The 19,688-nt window shown below is 42.5% G+C and overlaps 2 protein-coding genes across 5 annotated transcripts in view; one reads left to right on the plus strand and one right to left on the minus strand.

Moving 5' to 3' along the window:
* Positions 1 to 1,469, minus strand: part of phactr2 (phosphatase and actin regulator 2) — a 33,386-nt gene extending 31,917 nt beyond the window's left edge. The window contains exon 1 of one of the 2 annotated variants that reach the window (XM_034552873.1): positions 1,159 to 1,469. In XM_034552873.1, coding sequence (XP_034408764.1) covers positions 1,159 to 1,312 — 154 coding nt within the window. In that variant the 5' untranslated portion in view covers positions 1,313 to 1,469. The remainder of the gene's footprint in view (positions 1 to 1,158) is intronic. The other variant, XM_034552877.1, reaches the window with a different exon arrangement.
* Positions 1,470 to 3,288: 1,819 nt separating this feature from the next.
* Positions 3,289 to 18,517, plus strand: LOC117743711 (pleckstrin homology domain-containing family A member 1-like). 3 transcript variants are annotated; one of them, XM_034551465.1, is made up of 14 exons: positions 3,289 to 3,413; positions 7,292 to 7,513; positions 8,456 to 8,512; positions 8,628 to 8,673; positions 10,571 to 10,668; positions 11,041 to 11,172; positions 11,891 to 12,031; positions 12,299 to 12,367; positions 12,994 to 13,058; positions 13,219 to 13,282; positions 13,380 to 13,469; positions 14,626 to 14,699; positions 15,410 to 15,484; positions 16,518 to 16,861. In XM_034551465.1, exons 2-14 carry the CDS (start codon positions 7,373 to 7,375, stop codon positions 16,747 to 16,749), a joined length of 1,284 nt encoding a protein of 427 aa, XP_034407356.1. In that variant the 5' UTR covers positions 3,289 to 3,413; positions 7,292 to 7,372; the 3' UTR covers positions 16,750 to 16,861. The 3 variants fall into 3 exon arrangements, with proteins under 3 accessions (XP_034407356.1, XP_034407355.1, XP_034407354.1); XM_034551464.1 differs by lacking the exon at positions 15,410 to 15,484 and having other exon boundaries at positions 16,518 to 18,517; XM_034551463.1 differs by lacking the exons at positions 14,626 to 14,699; positions 15,410 to 15,484 and having other exon boundaries at positions 3,305 to 3,413; positions 16,518 to 18,517.
* Positions 18,518 to 19,688: the final 1,171 nt, after the last annotated feature.

Genomic DNA, 19,688 nt, shown 5'->3' on the forward strand with positions numbered 1-19,688 from the left:
GAACTCTGTCTCAATCTGGCTCCTTGTGAAGCTTCGCCCTGTGGCATGGATGTGAAAGATGTAACAGCGTGAGGTTTTAATGCACGTGGTGAATTAGCGCCCCCTGTTGCTGGATTTACAAACTGTTTTTTTGTGAACGCATTTCAGTGAAATTGTACTTTCAATTCATACATAAAACTATGGAAAAAAATGGAGGATTATTAATGAAGCATATAACAATACATATAGTGTTTAATTTTCCTGGCTAAATCAAGTTACTCTGAGACGGTTTGAACCCTGAAGCTCAACATCCAAAACCGACAGAAGACATAAACAACCACAACAATCTCATTTCCTGACTGCTCATTTTCTGTAATTACAACTTTAACCACAAAGGGCTCCACAGCCGAAGGCCTCAAAGCAGCAACACGGTGACAGTGACATTTAAGTAAGACACTGAGGATGCATATGGGTTAACACTGTGGCCAAAGTCTTACAATGCCCGTGGAAGGGCTTCTTCTGTTAACAGCATTTTGACACACACCTACAGAAAAAAGACCTTGATGTTATAGTTCAAACTAATTCACACACCGTAATGTAAATTGAGTACAAATGTATGTGCACTTTGATTTTATACTATTAGAACTCAACCTTGGATTGGTTTGAAACGTTCCTTCGCCTTCATGATATATGCAAACCAGTAGCTGGATATTTCAGTTATGTATTTAACCTGACATCCTTTGTCACAACTTCTATATTCGACCCATCGTGCGACTTGTGGTGCACCTGATGATTTAGCTGTGTCATATTACCGTAGTAAATATTTATGCAATTAATTATTTATTTTTGTGATGATGAACTTCAATATTAAAGTCTCTTGTTAGGGTGGTTAGGGGGGGGGAGCTCAACACTGTATATTAGGAGTAAGGAACGATATGTTATGTGCTATAGTATTTGTATATATACAGTATATATAAAATAGTATTTGTGGCATCCAGAGCAAAATGTGAGAGGAAGAGAGGGAGTGCGTTTCTCTGAGAGCAGGAAGCCACAGCTGTTTTATTAGTCATGAGATGATGTCTGGCCAAGAACAACTACTGCACCCAAAGAAATAAGAGACATGTTATATTGGAAACAGGTGGTTTACTTCTGGCGTCTCCCACGTGTGGCTTCTCCTACCTGAGAGGGCTCCCCGGAGCCTGAACAGCACTCTGGCGCGGAATCCGGAGGTGTCGCTGCGGGAGCGGAGCCTGGGGAGAGGCCACGGCAGAGTGAAGTGCTTCATCTCCCAGTGGGAGTCCTCCTCCTTCTTCTCCTCCTCCTCCACTTCCATCCTCGCCTCCTCTGTGAGCCCGCAGGCCGGATAGGGGTGGCAGATTCACCGCGTCAAGAAGGCATAAATGTGACCCTGATTCAAACCAGCAGCAGTCTGCCTGTCACTCCTCCCGCTCACACTGTTCTTCTGCAGCAGAACAAAAAGTGTGCACGTGTGTGTGCGTGTGTGTGTGTTTCCTGTGTTTGTTAACGCCCACCGTCTGTGAAAGACAGGTTGCTCATACAATTACTTAGAAATGTGATCCGACTACAAAGTCAGGACTTGTGAAAGGTATGGGTGGCTGCAAATTAATGCACTCTAGGACATTTGCATAACAATAAAGCAGATTATATTAGCACGCAGGTGTCAGTATATATCCGGGCACACATTAGATACTGAATGTGCGTCTGTAGTCTACTGCTGGATATGTATATTGATGCAAAAAATATAAAAAATAAAAATATTGGGAAAAGTGTGATTATTCTCACCTCAGTTCAAATAACGCAAAACTATATGAAAAAGTAATATATGGCAATGGAAGGCTATAAATACATCAATTTTCTGACCTTTTTGTTTTGCTTGCATGCACATATCAGTATATCTTCAGTATGGGTATCCAATGCGAGTGTTTTTATTAATGTAGTGGCATTATAGTCAGGAAGTCTTCAGCTGCTCCCCAACAAAAAACAAAGTATTTATTGAAGCATCATGAAGCTCCTACAGTCTCTGTAGGAATCCCCCAGCTGAAATGAAAACAGATACAGAGGAAGAGCAGCAATAACAAGATGATCATGTCATCATGGAGTGCACGATAAAGTCCGCTTGTTTGAAGAAATAGTTCCTTTGTTGAAATAAATGTCACGCAATGACAAAACGTCAACGTGCGATTGAAAATAGACAGACCGAAGACAGACACCTAGCTTTGAACCGCTAGGTGTCGCTAAATCCTCACTTTCCGGTAAAGATACGCCGCTCTTCACACCCCAAATTCATACTTCACACCTACAGTAGAGATGAAAAAGAAAGAGCTCTCACTCTAATCGCTTTTTCCGGGAACCAGAACTTTTAAAGAGTTTGTTGTTTGAATGGAGCAGATCACAACCATTAAGGAACAGATGTTAATACTCAGAGCTATTTTTTGTTATTTATTCTTCTTTTTGTTAATAATACAGGTTAACAGGCCCGATCCAAACTAAATACTAGGCGTGTGTGTCATGTGGCTTCATCCCACATTTATGCATCCCACATGCTGGCAGTTATCTGTACTGTGCTAGTAGTCACCTTATATAAGGATGTGGCTCAGCCTGTAGCATCGTTTCTGTTTGTATGGATTGATCTGCAGTATTGACTGTTGTTTCAGCTAATGGAGCTGAACTAGGCAGTCAACTTCATATTCAAAACATTTCTGCAGCATAATTCATATTGAGCGTCCTTGAACAGTATGTTCCACAGAGTCATGTTTCCAGTTGCAGAACTGGCAATATTTTTTTATAGAAAGGTTCAGCCTATATGCAAACTTTCATGCATCACTGCCCTAAGCAGCATATTTTGCATCATAAAATAAGATAAGATAAGAGAGACTGTATTGTCCATGTGTCGTATATGCAGTGCCGCACATTGCAAAGAGGACCATTTTTTTCTGGTACCGGTGTAAAACAAAAATAACAAATGACGCAACATTCAATGAGAGTGAAGCAAACATTCAGATGACACATACAATGTAAATTACATATTAATACCTGTGATCTTCATCTTGGCATAGTCCCTTTTATGAAGATGTTTTAATCAGCAGATTTGTGAACTTTGTATCAATACACCGGCAAACATTTTGGAACATGGAGGTGGACAATACTGTAAATATGGGTTTATAATGTGGTCTCCTTCACGATTTTTATACTTTTACTTTAATTTCTAGACTTTGATTAGGTGAGGCTTAAACTCCTCACGCCCCCTTTTAGTTTTTTTCCTGCAGAGTGATCATCTGTATTATATACAATCTATGCTTCTTCACTCGCCAGCAGCAGCAGCGGCTCTGGGATCAGTGGAGATGGGCTGAGGCTGAGAGGACAGACCCAACAACACCGAGACCGACCGCCCGTTGAGTAGGAGTTACACTCGGGTAAGCTGACCCGTAACGTTTAACACAAGTAGTCCACGCTCATAAACGCAGCGTTGTTGTTTCGTACAGCTAAAGTTGCCATTTATATATATTTACGTGACTGGCTGGGGCGAGTCGCCGACGTTAGCTCGGGTTGGTTATCGTGCGTGACCAAACTTCTTTGCCATAACGTGAGATTCCTTTAACCTAGCTAGCTAGTTGACGGTTCAAAAATAAAGGTGTGGCATTTTTTTCGGTGGCGTTAATGTGATGAGAGATGCCGTTTGGTGAATCGTTTTTACAAGTTTGTGGTGTGAAGTAGTTAACGTTAGCTAGCTGCTAACAGCGAGCTAACCCGAGCCACATCTTCCAGTTAACTTCAGGCCGGAGAGTCGCAGATGCCGCTAAATAGCTAACGCTAGTTAACTAACGTTGTCCGCGTGTCGTGGTCAGCCAGCTGTGACTGTAACCGGTGGTGATTTGCTCAAGTAGCTAAACCTCATTTTGATGTCAACCTGTGTGCGATTTGAAAACTCGACGGTCCGGTCGTTCATAGTGACCCAGAACACTGGGTCGGTGTCGCTGGTCGTCATCACCTGCTACACGTTGTCCTGCTCTGGTGAGATATTAAAACCCACACGAGCATATTTCCGTGGTGCCTGTTTGACCGGGTAACCGTGAAGGCCGAAGCCTGTCAAACCTGCTGGCCTTAATGTGCTGCTCTCAGAGAACTAGCCTCTGACCAGAAATCTCTTTTTCAGCTAAACCAAAAGGACCTGTCCGACCTTTGACCCGGAGAGAGCCAATTAACGCTAGTTCAGTCCCCAAATTGACTCTAGTTTGCTTTCACCACTATGCTTTTTCTCCTGGAGTGTTTTCTTTAATTGGTCTCTCCGAAATTAAATGCATAGGCACTACTGGTAGTGCACAGTGACATCTGATCTCGACACCTAGATTAGTGATTTGGTAGGGAGGCATTAAAACCAGATATGCTTTCTACCCCACAGTTATTTATAGCTGTTGTGTGTGTGTGTGTGTGTGTGGCTTTCAATAACATGGCAGTAGTCTAAATCATGGAAAGAAAATATTGACCCCGATCCTGGGCTTTCCAGCTGGTCCTTACTGTTGTTTTATGACTTGTCCTCATGTGTGACCAGGTGGCCGCCATTTGATGTGAACAAAGCCGTGCAGCAAATGTAAAGAGTGAGTTTACCGTGGGAATGTATGACCCAGAAAGAAGTCAACTAATATCACGCTGCTTTTGTGTTTCACAGTTAGACCTTATACATGCTTGTATTTGCCGTCTCCTGCTTCTTACTTTGCATATTTTCATTTCTTTTGTTAGACTGTCCCTCTCTCTTTCTTTTGTTCACTTCCTCTCAGTCTTTTTACAGTATTTCTTGCATCACACAGGGCGTTCTGCTTTGAAACCTCCCAGGTGTGAGCAGACAGAATGAGTGGCTTAGTACTAGAATCCTGGCAATGAGCTGTTTTTTTCTGGTATCCTGGTTATGTATTTGAGCATTTAAAAAAAAAAAAAAATCATATCCTGGCTTCAGAAACCCAGATGTGCTACCTAGGCTACTCAAATAGAGGCCATGTTGTGTGTATTTGTCCTCAACACAATGGGTGGGTTACACCAGTAATTGGACTGTAAAAGGTGGACAACTATTTGATCATAAATAATCTAATGTTAATATACAAACTAAAATAAATGTAAAAGTCTGACTTTGTTATGCAAATAGACTGTATAGTCAGAGAATCTTGCAATAAGTTGTATTGTCAATTTCTTATTTTATTACTGGTGATAAGCCAAATCCAGCACTGTGTGCATGCAGTCATGTCCATCAGCCAGACGGCACGTTTTGTTCATCCTTGATTAGGAATTAGTTGAGTTATAAAACATCTGCGTCATGTTCATGGGTTCACATTAGATATATCAGCACCATTCATTCCCATAAAAGCTAAGAACAGATATATTGGTTGGGGCAAATTTGACGTCTAGCACAATAAATTGTGTACAAAAATATGTCTCGATTATTTAAAAAATGTGTCACTGTTTGTCCACCAGAAAGCAATGACGTTGAAGTGTCACCTTTTTAAGCTGGTATGGCAAACTTGTTTTGAGAAAAGTTGATTGATTTATACATCGAGCTGTTACGGAGCAACATTGTCATTCATTTGGACTCGTATTTCCGGCCACCTGTTGAATCTAAGTCCAATATTTACAGCTCTGTGTTTGGTCTCCTGAGGGGAAATATCTATCTGTTTAGCTAATACACGCTCCACAATATTAAACAGCTCGTCACTAATGGCTGTATGGTGCTGAGCAGGTGGTTGTGAAGTTGGTTTATTTGTGCTTTTTCACCATAAACAGCTGCCTGCTGAGTTATAAAGCGCTATGATAGGGGTGAGATACCAAAATAGTAAATTTGCAGGTCGGACATCTGAACCTGAGCCGAAACTCTCATAAGCTCATTAAAACTGAGGGGATCTGCAGATTCAGGGCTGATTCTCTGTGCATTCATTAATATGTGTGACCTATTTCACAAATGTTTTCATATTGTCATTTGCTACATTATTATGAAAATGTTGATTATTTTTAGCCACTTAAAACGTTCAGCTCAGAACGTATCTTGGTCACAATTCTTAAAAACAAGTAATCCTTTTATTTTTAAATATTTTTATGTGAATTTTTTTATTGGCCTATATATTCCTATCATATTCTTTAAACGCTTTCAAATATCAGTACTACTATCAATCTCAAAAGTCTAGTATGGGTCTTTTAATCTAAGTAGTGTACATGGTTGCCTGACTGTTCACCACGTTGGGATGCTGTTTTGCATTATTTCTAACATCTGTTCTGCATCACTTTAAATGCAGAAGAACATGTGCACATCAGCTCTTTTACAGGATCACTAAACTCAACAAAGACGTCTCTCAAGCTCGCATAACAATCCCTATTTGTGTGGTGTTCAGATAGTGTCCTCTGACATCGTTGCTCCTTTTTCTCGTGCCTGTGATGACTCGGGTAGATGCAGGGGCTAACTGGGAAGCTCTCAGCACAGAGTCCATGCACAACAAGCAGCCCTTTTGTCCCTGCGTTGCCCCCGTCCACCCACACAGTACTCATAATGTCCTGGAGAAAGAACGTCTTTATCTTTGCTTTCTAAAGACTCATCTCAATCTCATATTTTAGGCTCAGTCCAAAAGGACAGCAGCTTAAACAGACTAATGCGACAATATGCCTACAGTAATGCAGCAACCACCCACACAGGGTTTGACATGCGAGCACTCGCAGGACTAAACAGATGTACCGTGATCATTTACTTTTTTCAGAGAGCTGTAGGTTTCGGGGATGTGTCGAACCTCAGCAGGTTCAATATTGCACATTCTCTCCTGCGCTGCTCCTGAGAGCGTTTGTGTTGTGTCTTTGTGTCCAACATGGCTGAGCTCAGTGGCGTTTTCCTTTTTTGACCATGCACAAGTGGGTGCTCAGCTGTGGAGGGGGAGGAGGAGATGGAAGGGGTTGGCCAGAGGCTTGCCAAATCGGATGAGAGAGCAGTAGGGAGGAGATAGCACAGAAAGTGAGAGAGGACTGCGAACGAAGAGGGGGAGAGAGAGAGAAATCCAGTGTGGGTGAAGAAAAGGGATTGACGGTGTGTAGCGAGTGTTGCACAAGAAAAAAGAGGGAGAGAGTAGGTGAGGCTGACATAAAAGGATAAAGGTGGGGGTTGTGGTTTGTGTCACATGATCTCCCTGGCAGGCTGTAGCCTAGTGAGCTCCAGGTGGCATAGAGAACAGATACAGTAGCTGCACAGATAAAGAGGGAGCGGGTCACGCTAGCAAGGCTCACCACAAGACAACTGAAATTCACTCATCTCTCTTCTCACTCTCAGGATTTTTTTTTTCGGGTCCCGCTTGCCCCCACTCCTCTCCACTCCCGGCCCCAGCAGGCCAGGGCATGTCCCGGCGGCGAGATGCCTTACGTGGACCGACAGAACCGCAACTGTGGCTTCCTGGACATCGAGGAGAACGAGAGCAGTGGCAAGTTCCTGCGCCGTTACTTCATACTGGACACGCAGCAGGGAAGCTTGGATTGGTTCATGGACAACCCACAGGTAAATTACACATGGCTGCGTTAGCTTAGCTCTACGCTTTATCTTCTAGAACAAATCCCCCAGGTAACTTCACGGGCTAATGTTTAATTTGTGGATGGAAAGATGGACAATTTACAGGCAACTGGATGCCAACTAAGTGAGTTAACCATAGTTGGGGAACAGTGTGAATGATCAGCTCATGTAACTGCAAGCCACTTCTAGCTAAGCTGTCGTCATTCATTATGGACACGCAACTAAGTACAGGCTAAATGTTTCCATCGCCAGACAGTCATGCAAGGATGGGAGAACTTGTATTATGTAATTCTAGCTGAAGGCTGCGAGGCCCATATTAAAGGCACAGGAGTAGGTCAGGGCTAATGGTGAGTACATATTTTAGGTACCGGCAGACATTTGTGTAAATCAGTTAGAATGAGCTCATGGTTCTACTCTAAACCTGGGATTATTATTGTGTGGTCTTCCAGTGGTAAAATAAGCCTGTGTGGTGAGCACCCATATTTGCTTTCACCACAGTGGCCATGATTTTCTGCTCTGTGACCCTCGGTGTCGCAGTTATTGCAGTGTAACTCTCCTCTTAGTTTGTTCATCATGCTGGTTTGGAGATGCTGCATTTTTAAGAGCACCGTCAGATGAAGTATACATAAATCATGTCGTGCAGGAGGAATTTTAAATAATTCAGTAAGTCTCTTTCTTTTTATAGATTGAAAAAGCTTACATTTTAATGATGTTAAATCTGGATACCGTAGTTTCAGAAGCAGAGCAACTATCATGGTGTGCATAACGCATACTGTACTCTGTAATATTGATTTTCTTTGCAGAACTTGACTTGACTCTCCAACCACATTATATTCTGTTATTAATCCACAGCTAAGGCTCCTGCCTTATTAACTGGTTGGTTAGTTTAAGCCTTCGCGGCCTGCATACAATATTATTTTTCTCCCACAGAACCTGCCTGTTGGTACAGACTGTGTTGGCTCCCTCAAACTCACCTACATCTCTAAGGTAAGAATAAATATCACCGCTAATCTGACTCTATACAATTATGCATAAATAGAAACCATCTACAGTATTGGGTTGAACTGGGAAGCTAACAATTGTGGGCTTTGTCCTCCTTTAGGTCAGCGACGCCACCAAGCTGAGGCCTAAGGCAGAATTCTGCTTCGGTAAGGAAACAAGAATCATCAAATCTATTTTTAATTTCTCTGCATTAGAAGACTAACTAGTTTACAATAAAGTCCTATTTTGAAAGAATTCAATTTCTAAAACCTTTTTAAAGGTTTAAATCCATGTACTTTTGCACTGGCATGGGGTGGCTGTGTCTTGGACAATAGTATTGACGGTATGAATCAGATGAAACGATAACCCAACGAGTCAAATAAACGCACGTCTTGTTCAAGTATAGAACTTGCCTGCAGTGCTTTGCAAACATCAGCATTGATGGTGTGCTTAATCACATGTTGACTAAGCTGAGTACACTTCACATAACCTAAAGGAGGCATGTTTGCGGTCATTCTCTGCCCTTTACACCTGGTCAAGCATTGCTCTCCACATACTTTCTCCACCATTGACAAGGCAGCCATGTTCAAGATTGTCTGTTTAGCCAACTCGCAAAGGTGCAGGCGGCCACAGCGGTTGATGATCTGAGTTTGTGTTCATCAAGTTGCTTTTCAAGCGCATCGAAGGTCGTTCCCCACAATACATTTGCAAAATACTTTTATCGTTTTCTTCTTCGTTTCTAAAGCTATTCAACCATCAAAGTCGAGTCGTTGGCAGCTTAAACCTTCTGGCCATGACCATATACCACCTGGGAATATTTAGAAATAAAGATATTGGGGTTTTTTTCTTGACATTTGTTCTTGTCTTTTCACCTTCTGCGGTCAAGACAGAAAGGAAACATGTTGTGAGTAAATATGAACCATCATCAGGTTATTTAGTAGTAAACCTCAATTCCCTGTTATTGTTTACTAGCCCCTCTCCTCCTCCTCCCTCTTCAATAGGAGGAAATACTAGTGTGTTGAGTACCAGGACTGAGCGTGACTGACTCTGTTCGCACCAGTTGCCTTGTTGAGCTTTCGACAGGATGCCTGCATCCTAATCGGAACCTCATTCAGAGATGTATGAAGTTATTTTTACACTACCGTTTGTGTGCCACATGTTTTGTGAATATCTTCCTTCGCCGAACAACTAGAAACAGAGGGGGATGAAGTTTCCAGAAAAGTTAGGTCATCGACGTCCCACGACAGATCCTTTTACAGTAAGAAAGTAGAGCCTTGATTGCGGTCTGTGATTTGGAGATGCATATGGGTCTGTTCCGTGTGTGTGTGTGTGTGTGTGCAGGGTGGGGAAGGAGATCAAGAGTTGTGTATTCGTGTGAACTTTGGTGCTTGGATGCATTTCTCAGCTCAATTGTTTTATGATGTGTAACTATGAGTCAGATCTGATACCCCTCCTGTCTTCCCAGTGCCCACTAGAAACCACTACACGTTCACCACTAACACGCAGTTGACCAAACACACATCTGAAGGTTGATTGAGATCCGACAGGCAGATTTATTTACAGAAAAGTGGCGGGGAAAAAAAGAAGGGAAAGCAGGGTATTGCGTGTGTCGAAGAGCTGGACCAAACACACGGAACAGTGATTTGAAAATGGGGTTTGCTCATGTTCACATGGGTGTGAAAATGTGTGGGAAATATTTAGCGGTTTGTAGCCATGGGCTTTTTCTTTTCTCTCTTGTTTTCCTCTGTCATGGTGAGAAGTGAGTAGGTGGCAGCAGACTGAGGCAGCTGGGTCATCATCCACACAGAGAGGGAATGCTGCTGGGAGAGTCCCTTGGCCCAGTTGCTCCTCACTTCCAGAGAAATCTGTGGCAGCAGTTCTGTTCTGCTGACACTTGATCATATTTTCTATTCAAGGCGAGCCAACAAGCAATTAGTCAACACTCATGCAATAGTACTGTTGACCTCGAGTGCTTATTTGCGTGTGATTCGTGTTCGACACAGCTGAAAATACTTTCACTCTTTGAGCTCTTCACACTACTCTTTATTATTTATGATCTCATAGTCATCAACGCTGGGATGAGAAAGTTCTTCCTGCAGGCCAATGATCAGCAGGACCTGGTGGACTGGGTCAACGCTCTCAATAAAGCCACCAAGATCACTGTAAGACAAACGCACAGCTTGAACAGATCAACACACAAATGGTCCACTAATCTGTTCTTTGTGGCTCATGTTTTATCACTTGGAGAGACTTTCATTTTTTCCCTTTTCTGTAGAAATGAATGACTGGTCTGTCAATTCACTTAATAGGAGTGAGTCAGAGCATGACTAACAGGATGCTGTATTGTTGTATTGAGTGCTGGGATAAAGGACTGTTTCCATTGTTCTCCATGAGGCCTGAACTATCGAGAAAGAACATTATAATAAATGTGTTACGGGAACTTGATTTGAACTATCAGACAGCTGTATTTCACAAAATGCACATTTCTGTTTAGTATTCATGTGTCGAACAATTGTGTGTTTTGTTTTCCGAAGGTGCCAAAGTTGCCTGATGGGCAGCAGAATGCAGAGAACCAGAAGGCTTTACCGGATGTTGTAGGGCCCAAAAAACAAGCCTCCTATAAGACAGAGATCATTGGAGGAGTCCCCATCGTCACCCAAACCCAGGTAATCATCTCACACACACACACACACACTGCACAACTTATTGTATTTACATGCTTTCACATAACTGCTCTCTACATGTCAAAAAATGTATTGGACTCAAAGAAAGAAACACCACATTGACAAACTGTAGGCGGAACACTTTTACTGAGTGTGATATGATGGATAGATGGATACTTTATTCATCCCCATGCGGACATTTGTTATGATGCTGCTTTTAATGAAAGTCAGCTAAATGTATTATTATGAAAAGCTTAACTTAAGCTATAAATACATATCTCCCACAGTCCTTGTTTTATATCATTATAAAACTATGAGAGCTGAGATGATTTAATCAATTAGGCAAATATTTAGATAATTCATTTGTCATTTATCAAGCAGAAATCCCCCAACTTTGCTTGTTTCAGGTTCACAAATGTCAAGAGTGCGTTGCTCTTTTTTTGTTTTGTATCATTTCAAACTAAATATGGGTTTCGGATTGTTTTATAAATTATAATTCAAATCATAGTTTTTTTTTACAAATACAAATGTTTTGCCAAACTACTTTACCTTTTTACTCAAATTTCATCAAACATGGATTATGGCAAATGTATTTTTGTGCTCATAGAATCCGCAACACATATAAGTATAATATTAGGACTGTATAATATTAAAGTTTTTTTTTTTTTTTATGTTGCTGTAACAATATTGAACAATATTTCCGGTGTCCTTTACACTCAAGCATGACGGAGGTGAAGGTGCAGGCAGAATGGAGCGTGAGGCCATGCATCGATCCCACAGCCAACTGCCGTACTTCCTGGGCAGGCCGACTCAGGAGCACACCGTCATCAAGTCGGGCTACTGCGTCAAGCAGGGGGCGGTGGTGAGAAATGCCGTTCTTAAAAACTGCTCTCACATTCAACATGTGTCGGTGGCCGGCATCACGGTCTGCACACAGTGCAACAACACACTTATCTGATGGATCCAGTGTCTGTTATGATTACCGGCATCGTTGCAATTATGTGTGTGTGTATATGTATGTGTAGAGACTGGATTATAACTCCAATTACTAGTATAACTACAATTGTATAATTAGAGCATTTTGGCCAATGTGGCATCTTATTTGCAAATAAAAAATTTTTTTCCCCAGATGAGGAACTGGAAACGGCGATATTTCCTTCTGGAGGAAAACTCAATGAGTTACTTCAAGTCCGATTTGGTAATTAACTTTGAATTAAGTTATGTGAAGCCTTTTTAAGGTGTGTGTGTATATATATATATATATATATATATATTATTATTTTTTTTGTTATTGATGGATCATGTGGATTGGATTCACCCCCACAGTCTGAGGCAGAGTGACAGCAAACGCACAGTCCCGAGTTCTAACATGTTTTATCTGCCGTCTTTGGAATTCAATGCTTTCACTACACATGTCCTGTCATGCCGCGTTCCCCCCCTGGCCTTCCTCACACACACACACACACACACACACACACTGTCCTCAGTATAATACTGCACGTCTCATACCGTGTCCTCGTCCGTGTCTGCCCTTATTTGACAGCTCTATCTGTCTATTTGGCGATCAACAGGCCCCAAGGACACAGACTCTCTGTCTGCTGCATCTGATGGCCGGGTCAAGAAAGTTACAACCATCAGTTTTTAGTTTGCAGTCTGCTACTTGTGAGGGAAGTTCTGTCCCTATGAAACAGAAAAACTTTTTCGACATTGTATGAGGAAAAAGTATTTGTAATACATATGCAAATGGTAAAATGTATCTGGTGTATTTCTGTTTTTTTAAGTCTTTTGCCTCTTAGGTATTAACAGTCATTTCCTTAATTTTAGGAGAAGGAGCCGCTGAGAATGATCCCACTGAAGGAAGTTCACAAAGTCCATGAGTGCAAACAGAGGTATTTAACGTGTCCCAGCATTTTCGCATTCCACAAAAACAATAACTTTGGTCCAGGAGGATTGCGTGTTATCTTTCCTGACGTAGATACTGATATAGATGAGATGAATACCATCTGACTTTTTTTTCTTTTCTTTTTTTTTTTCTCGCTTTTGTTGTAGTGACATCATGATGAGAGATAATCTGTTTGAAGTCGTCACCACATCCAGGACGTTTTACATACAGGTAGGGTGTTATACAATGTTCACAAACACTGATGGCGCTCGTGCTTATCTCCATGCCTACCAACCGGCTCACTCTCGCTCTCTCTTGTCTCCACTAGGCGGACAGCCAAGAGGAGATGCACAGCTGGATTAAGGCTGTCTCGGGGGCCATTGTGGCCCAGCGGGGGCCTGGGAGGTCTGCTGCCACAGTATGTATATTGCACAACACTACAGTGACACCATAGTACCATTCAAGTCATTATAAGTAGACTTGAATCTGACTGGAGATCTTGAATGTACCTGTGAACAAGGAAACTAACTTCAGAACCAACTTGCGTAAAGAGAACTTGAGAATGACTTGCTGAGTGATTTCAGGTGGGAGGAGGAGGAGACTGTTCCTTTTTAACTTGATACAGAGGAGCAGAAACGGTAGTTTGACAGTCTGCTTCGGATTAGTTTGCACTCTATTTTATTATTGGATTTTAAATACACCAAGCCCAGCTCGTCTAGTTGTGGTTGTTCAGTCTGCAAACAAGGTTGATGAAGCTAACTTCTGCTCTGTGTACTCTGCACCAGTAGTTTTAAACTCTCAAGCCGCAGACCGGGGCCTTGGGACATTTTCTACCAGGCCGCAAGAAAATTATTAAAAGTATTATTTTCTAACTTTATAGGCAGTATTTACTTAGATCTTGGCACAGCCTGTTCTGCATTTCCTCATCCCTCCTCGTCACCACCCAACAGCAAAATACAGGTTGATTTTATTTTTGGCCATGTTGTGCTTTTTATTAGGCAATCAACAGATGAAAGGAAATGAGGGGGGAGAGGCAAGCGTCCCCAGCTGGAGGCAAACTGGGGACATTGTGGTTTTTGTTTAGCGCCTTAACCCCTGAGCCGCCAGGCTCCCCGATACTGATTATTTTTTTATTTTTTTTTACTGAAGTAGGGCGTCAGTACATAAGTCATCATTTAGGTTGTGATGACAGACTGGTGTACTCACACAGACCACCAAATCTGTGTGATTATTACCTGAGTTTAGAACCCCTTGATTCGGTCAATCTGCAGCCGACATGCAAAGAGACGGGCAGCCGGACTTGAGGAGAGGAGAAGAGGGAAGTAAACCAGTTCCATAGTCCTGACTGCAGAGGAGAGAGAGAGTCCTCTGATGCAGTTGGTCCCTTCTGGTTGGACTGGAATTATTCTCAACACCTCTGCGCTGTTGGTTTCTCTACAGTTCTCTCTCTCTCTCTCCATCCCCCCCCCCCCCCCCCCGTTTCCCTTTCTTTGTCACATTCTCTCCACCTCCTCCTCTCCCTGTGGGCAGACGGCCCATCTGCTCTAATACTGCTTTGCACTGTGTTGTTGCAGATGCGGCAGGCCCGCCGGCTGTCGAACCCCTGTATACAGAGGTATACGTCTCGAATCGGGGAGTGCAGCAGCACGTATGTCAGCTCCTCTAAATCCCCCCTTTAAACTATAAGTTCACCTTTTTTTTTTTTTTTTAATACTGTTTTCCACTCACCGGCTGGCCCTCTGGTTCTAGACCTTTTGAGAGCAGATCAGATCTTACGGCATAACTGATACTACTTATTTTCTAAGAACCAACCACATGGCTGTAATAACCCAACAAGCGCTCCTCCCTTCATGCCCTCGTCCTCGCTGCTTCCCTCATCCACTTCTCCTCATTTGCTTTCCTTTTTCTTTTTGCCGCGCTGTCACTTTAAACTCGGCTCAATGTTTGGGCCCTTTTCGTTCAGTGCGCTCAGACAGTGCCCAGTTAAAACATTAAAAAACTTGGGGACAGGAACTTTAAAACTTGAGGTGTGCTTGGTTTAAGCTTCTCTCGCATGTGACGGCAACCGAAAAACAAGAACACCTCAAGTTGTACAAATGCTAATAAGTTTTTAAGTAATAAGTATTTTTACTGTACAGAATGACTCCCTCCCTCACTTAAAGCTTCACTTGCACAGCTTTCCACCTGCCCTCACCATTATGTATGATGCTTCAGTGTGACAAATAGGATGATTTCATGTACAATCCATGCACATACATGACCAGTTTAGCCTGTTTCTATCTTGTGTCTATATTACTGGGTACATGTGTCCTTCATACCTTCTGTTTCTCTTCCCTTCATGCTCTGTTATCTCTGCAGTCTGCTGCAGCTGTGTACCTGTCTTAGATGTGTGACATCCTGCTTGTCTCTCCTCTTCCCTCCTGTTCGCTGCCTGTATGTTTTTTCTTTCTTTTTTTTCTTCTTCTCTTCCTGATACACACAATAATAAGATACTTGTTTCCATGTTGACTACCGATACCGTTTTGTGTGCTAAGTGTTTTTAACAGTTTTGAATTGAGGGCTCGCCAATGCTGAATCCACACGTCCAGAGTCTTAAACCTTTTGGTTTTCAGAGCGTTGCGTTGGTTCTGAATGTTTTAGTTTGTAAGAGCTAACCAAGTACACAAGGGGCTAATAGGATGTCTTCAATTTTGTATATTATCTGATCTTCTGATCAGCGCCTAAAATTCCGCATGAGCGGGATTCTTTTTTTAAAAAAAAAATTTTTTGAACCTTTTGGATTCAGCATTAAGCATCTGTTAATACGTGTGTGGCTCCCCCTGGGATTTTTAAATGCGTTTGTGTTCGGAAACTTGTTCTGCTTCAGTGATACTTTGTCACAGGGTATCATTGTGCTTCTGTGGGAGAAACTGTGTCAAAATACAGTCTCTTGGAAGTTGACACAGATATTTGTGTTTGCGTTATAGTTTCTAACCAACTGCTCAGTGGCTACCCCTCTTTGCGTTCACTTTCTCTGCTGTGTTTTTTTTCTTTCTTTCTTTTCCATTCGTCTGTTTTGTGTTTCAGAGATTGAAATCTGACAATGAAAAGCTGTGAAATAATGAGCAACAACCAACCACTGCTTCTTAAGGCACTCTGCTCCTCCACTGCAACCTGTTGAGACTACCAAAACTAAAACCTGCTGACACTACTACCACTACTCCCCGCTACCTCTACTACTTCAACTTCTACTACTGCTACCATCTCCCCTCTTTAGCAATGCTACATTCTTCAGCACCTACAACCTTCAGTACCAACTCTGCTAACGCTGCACACGGCTCCACACGCTGGTGCTAATACCAAGTCTGTAACTCGCTTTCAGTCCCCCTCAAATACACTGCACACGTCAGGATTTCACTCTGCTTCCTAACAGCCACTCTCTTTGTCTTCTCGCTGTCTCTGTGTCCTCCTGCTGTTTCTGCTGCAGGACCACGGCGGCCGCTCCACTTTCTACCGCAGCCCCGCGGGCCCCCCCGTCCCTCGCTCGCCCATATCTGCCATGCCATCATGCTACCCAGAGTGGGGGGCTGCTGTCACGTGCGGCACACGCTCGCAGCCTGGCGTGGGACAGCGAGCACTTCATGAGCCTGCTGCCACGGCCCAGTCACAGCCACACGCCAGCACGCCTGTCCCTGCAGGAGACGCGCCTGGCAAAGTGACCTGCGAGCCGCCTCTGACCACCGTCGGTAACTCCGAGGAGTCACCGTGGCGACGACGGAGCAACTTTGAGCCCCGCATGCCTGAACCACCCGTGGACCTGGATGACGCGGACCTGCCAGTGAGTGAGGTCTGAGCCGTTGAACTGGACATTGAAACTTGCTGATCTGGTTGGACATTAACCGAGATTTAAAGAGGAAACCACCGTGATGTCGTGGCGCTTAAAAAAAAAAAGAAAAAAAAGAAAGAGGGGGCAAGCGTTGGTTTTCATACCACAGCTGGCAGAAGACGATATACAACTCCTGTTTTGAGCTCCTCCGTCAGTGTGCTGAAGGTAAAAGTTGGGTCACCGCCACTGAACTGCACTCGTGTGCCAAAGACGACCCGGTCTCCACCCAAACCCCCTCTGCCTCCCCGCTGTTGCATTTACGACGATGTATTTATTTACCAAGAGTTGATGTTGTCAAAACAAAACTACAAATTCTAGTGAACGTGTGCCGATTTAGAATTCAGTGACGGAGCTTTTATTTTAACCTGCACAGGCACAATGATGTGACGGAGGATTTTTGTAAACCACTTTGTGCCAAGAAAATAAGGGCGAGAGGGAGGGAGGGAGGGAGAGAGCAAACTGAGAACTGGCCTTTCATCACCTCTTATTTGCTAATTTCACACTCGCTATTGTAAGCCCCTGGATTTGTCTACTGTTTGCCAGCGATGGAGATATGGGGTCACGCCTACTCTGAGCTCATATTCTCTCTCTAATGCAAATTGCAATTCAAATATCCTGAACTGTTCTAGGACGAGATGCAAAATCGTCAAAATATTTGTATGTGACCTGTAATAATGCAACAGAATTTTGTTGCCAATCCTGTTCTCTTTATTCTTTTAACGGATCGGCGGGTTACGTTAAATGAAATAAAAGCGTCCTCCGTGTGATTTATAGTTGACTGTCGTTTACTTCATGCTAAAGTAGCTTACATGTACATCTACAATGAATACTTGTTACAGTTGCTGGTGAAGTGAGAGTACTGTGCATTTTGAAAGCTACAAGCATCCCGTCACATCCTAAATCAGCCTCCTTTTTTATTTTATTTTTTTCCCTACACTCCTTGGACTCTTATGACTCTGGGCGACGCGGGAAGTAAACAAGAAGTACGCTTTGTGTGCATTTCATAAGTCACAGTAATAAAACGTCAACAATGTCTGTTATAGATACGCTTCATGTCCTGATGCATTGGGTAATAACTGGCTCAGATGAGTCGACCTGCAGTCCATTTCTTTACAGATGAGTACTGTATGAACACCATGCAAACATTTTCAATCATTGTTTAACCGAACAATAATAATCTGTGGGAACATTCATAAAAGCATTCAAGCTCAGACACTCCCGTTGCATGTTAACATTTTAATGGTTCCTCAGATTCTCTTTCTGTTTTTAGTAATAATCTAAGGCCGCTCTGTGTGTGTTGTGTTTGCAGAATCGAGCTGGCTGCAGCAGATTTATTTTTGATATGCTTTTAGATGTTTCCTGATCTGATTCTGTGTACCTGTGTAGCCAACCCAGCAGCAGGCAGCTGCCTCCTGGTTTTATTTAAAAATGTCTCACTGTAGTCCTGATAAATAATACACACTAATGTTTTTTTTTAAGTGCCTGCTTCCTTTCAACCCAACCAAGTCAAGCAATTTCACCCCTTTTCATTCTGGTGTAATTGGTTTGAATTGTCTATTTATTATGTGGATGACTTGAAAGAAATAAACACTGAAAATGTGCTCGGGCTTCCCAGACTATCATTCAGTATTGTGCTTTTCTGTCTCCAAGTAGCATAATTAGTCTGAACTTTAGTAACTCCGGTTGAAAGAGTTGATTATTTGGTGTCAACGCTGGTCCACTCATCATGGCTGCCGCTGCCCTCTAGTGGTGAGAGAGGAACACAACGACTGATTTCATTATCAGAATGGAAATACATTCCACTGGTTCAAAACTAGTACAGTAATCTACAGGAATGAACAAGATTAACAGAAATACTTAGGAAGAATTGTATTTAGTCTAGTAAGCACGGAAAACAATTATAATTAGAGTTGGACACACCAGGCTTCAAAACCTTCAAAATAATAGTAATATAATATTCATAACTTTTCATTAGTGAAGAAATACCTGAAACTAAGAATCGCTGTCTTTTCCATAGTTTAAAATGAGCCCTTCATAGTGAGCTGGTCCTCTTCAGGAAGTCCGCAACTCGGCCATAAAGGACAAACTAATATGTTGCAATCTGATACCACACCACTAGATGCCACCAAATCCTACTCATTGACCCTTTAAAATGTGATGATAAACAGGTGTTTGAATCATTCAACTGTTATAACTCAATTAGTTGACTTAATTGAAATGTGCTTGAAATAATTGTCTGTTTGATCAAATAATCAGGCTATGATTACACTGACAGCTGAAGGCTTCGCCTCGCTGCTCCACCGGTCACCACTGGGAGCCAACCCTCTCACTACGCTGCTGCTGGAGACGAGGGAGGCCCAAGAGAACCAGAACCAGGACTGAGCGAGGCGGACTGTCAGACCCTGCTGCAGGCAAACGAGAGGTTTTCTAAAAACCCAAACACTTCCACTTCCGTCCACAAGGATCGGCAGAATCGCCTCAAAAAGAAAGTAGCTTTAAGTAAAAATAGTAATGCTACACTGAATGAACTGAATTGAAAATACTACTTTAATGTAACCATGTAAGCATATTATTGGATTATTATTACCGAGTTCATCATACGTTTTGTAGGTAAAATCTTAATCTGCACCATTACGATATACAATAAGTACAATATTTATTTTTGTAGTGGAGTAGAGATATTAAGAAATAAAGTACAAGTACTTAAGTAGAGTACCTGAAGTAAATGTACTTCCCGTATACCCTATACTTTCCTCCTCATCCTTTAGTCAC

This window comes from Cyclopterus lumpus, chromosome 15, assembly GCF_009769545.1.
Source record: "Cyclopterus lumpus isolate fCycLum1 chromosome 15, fCycLum1.pri, whole genome shotgun sequence".
Lineage (NCBI taxonomy): Eukaryota > Metazoa > Chordata > Actinopteri > Perciformes > Cyclopteridae > Cyclopterus > Cyclopterus lumpus.

Coding starts and splice junctions, on each gene's coding strand:
- LOC117743711 (XM_034551465.1), top strand. CDS start 7,373: ATGCCTTACGTGGACCGACAGAACCGCAACTGTGGCTTCCTGGACATC. Junction 7,514..8,455: donor GGTTCATGGACAACCCACAG/GTAAATTACACA, acceptor TTTCTCCCACAG/AACCTGCCTGTTGGTACAGA. Junction 12,368..12,993: donor GTTACTTCAAGTCCGATTTG/GTAATTAACTTT, acceptor CCTTAATTTTAG/GAGAAGGAGCCGCTGAGAAT.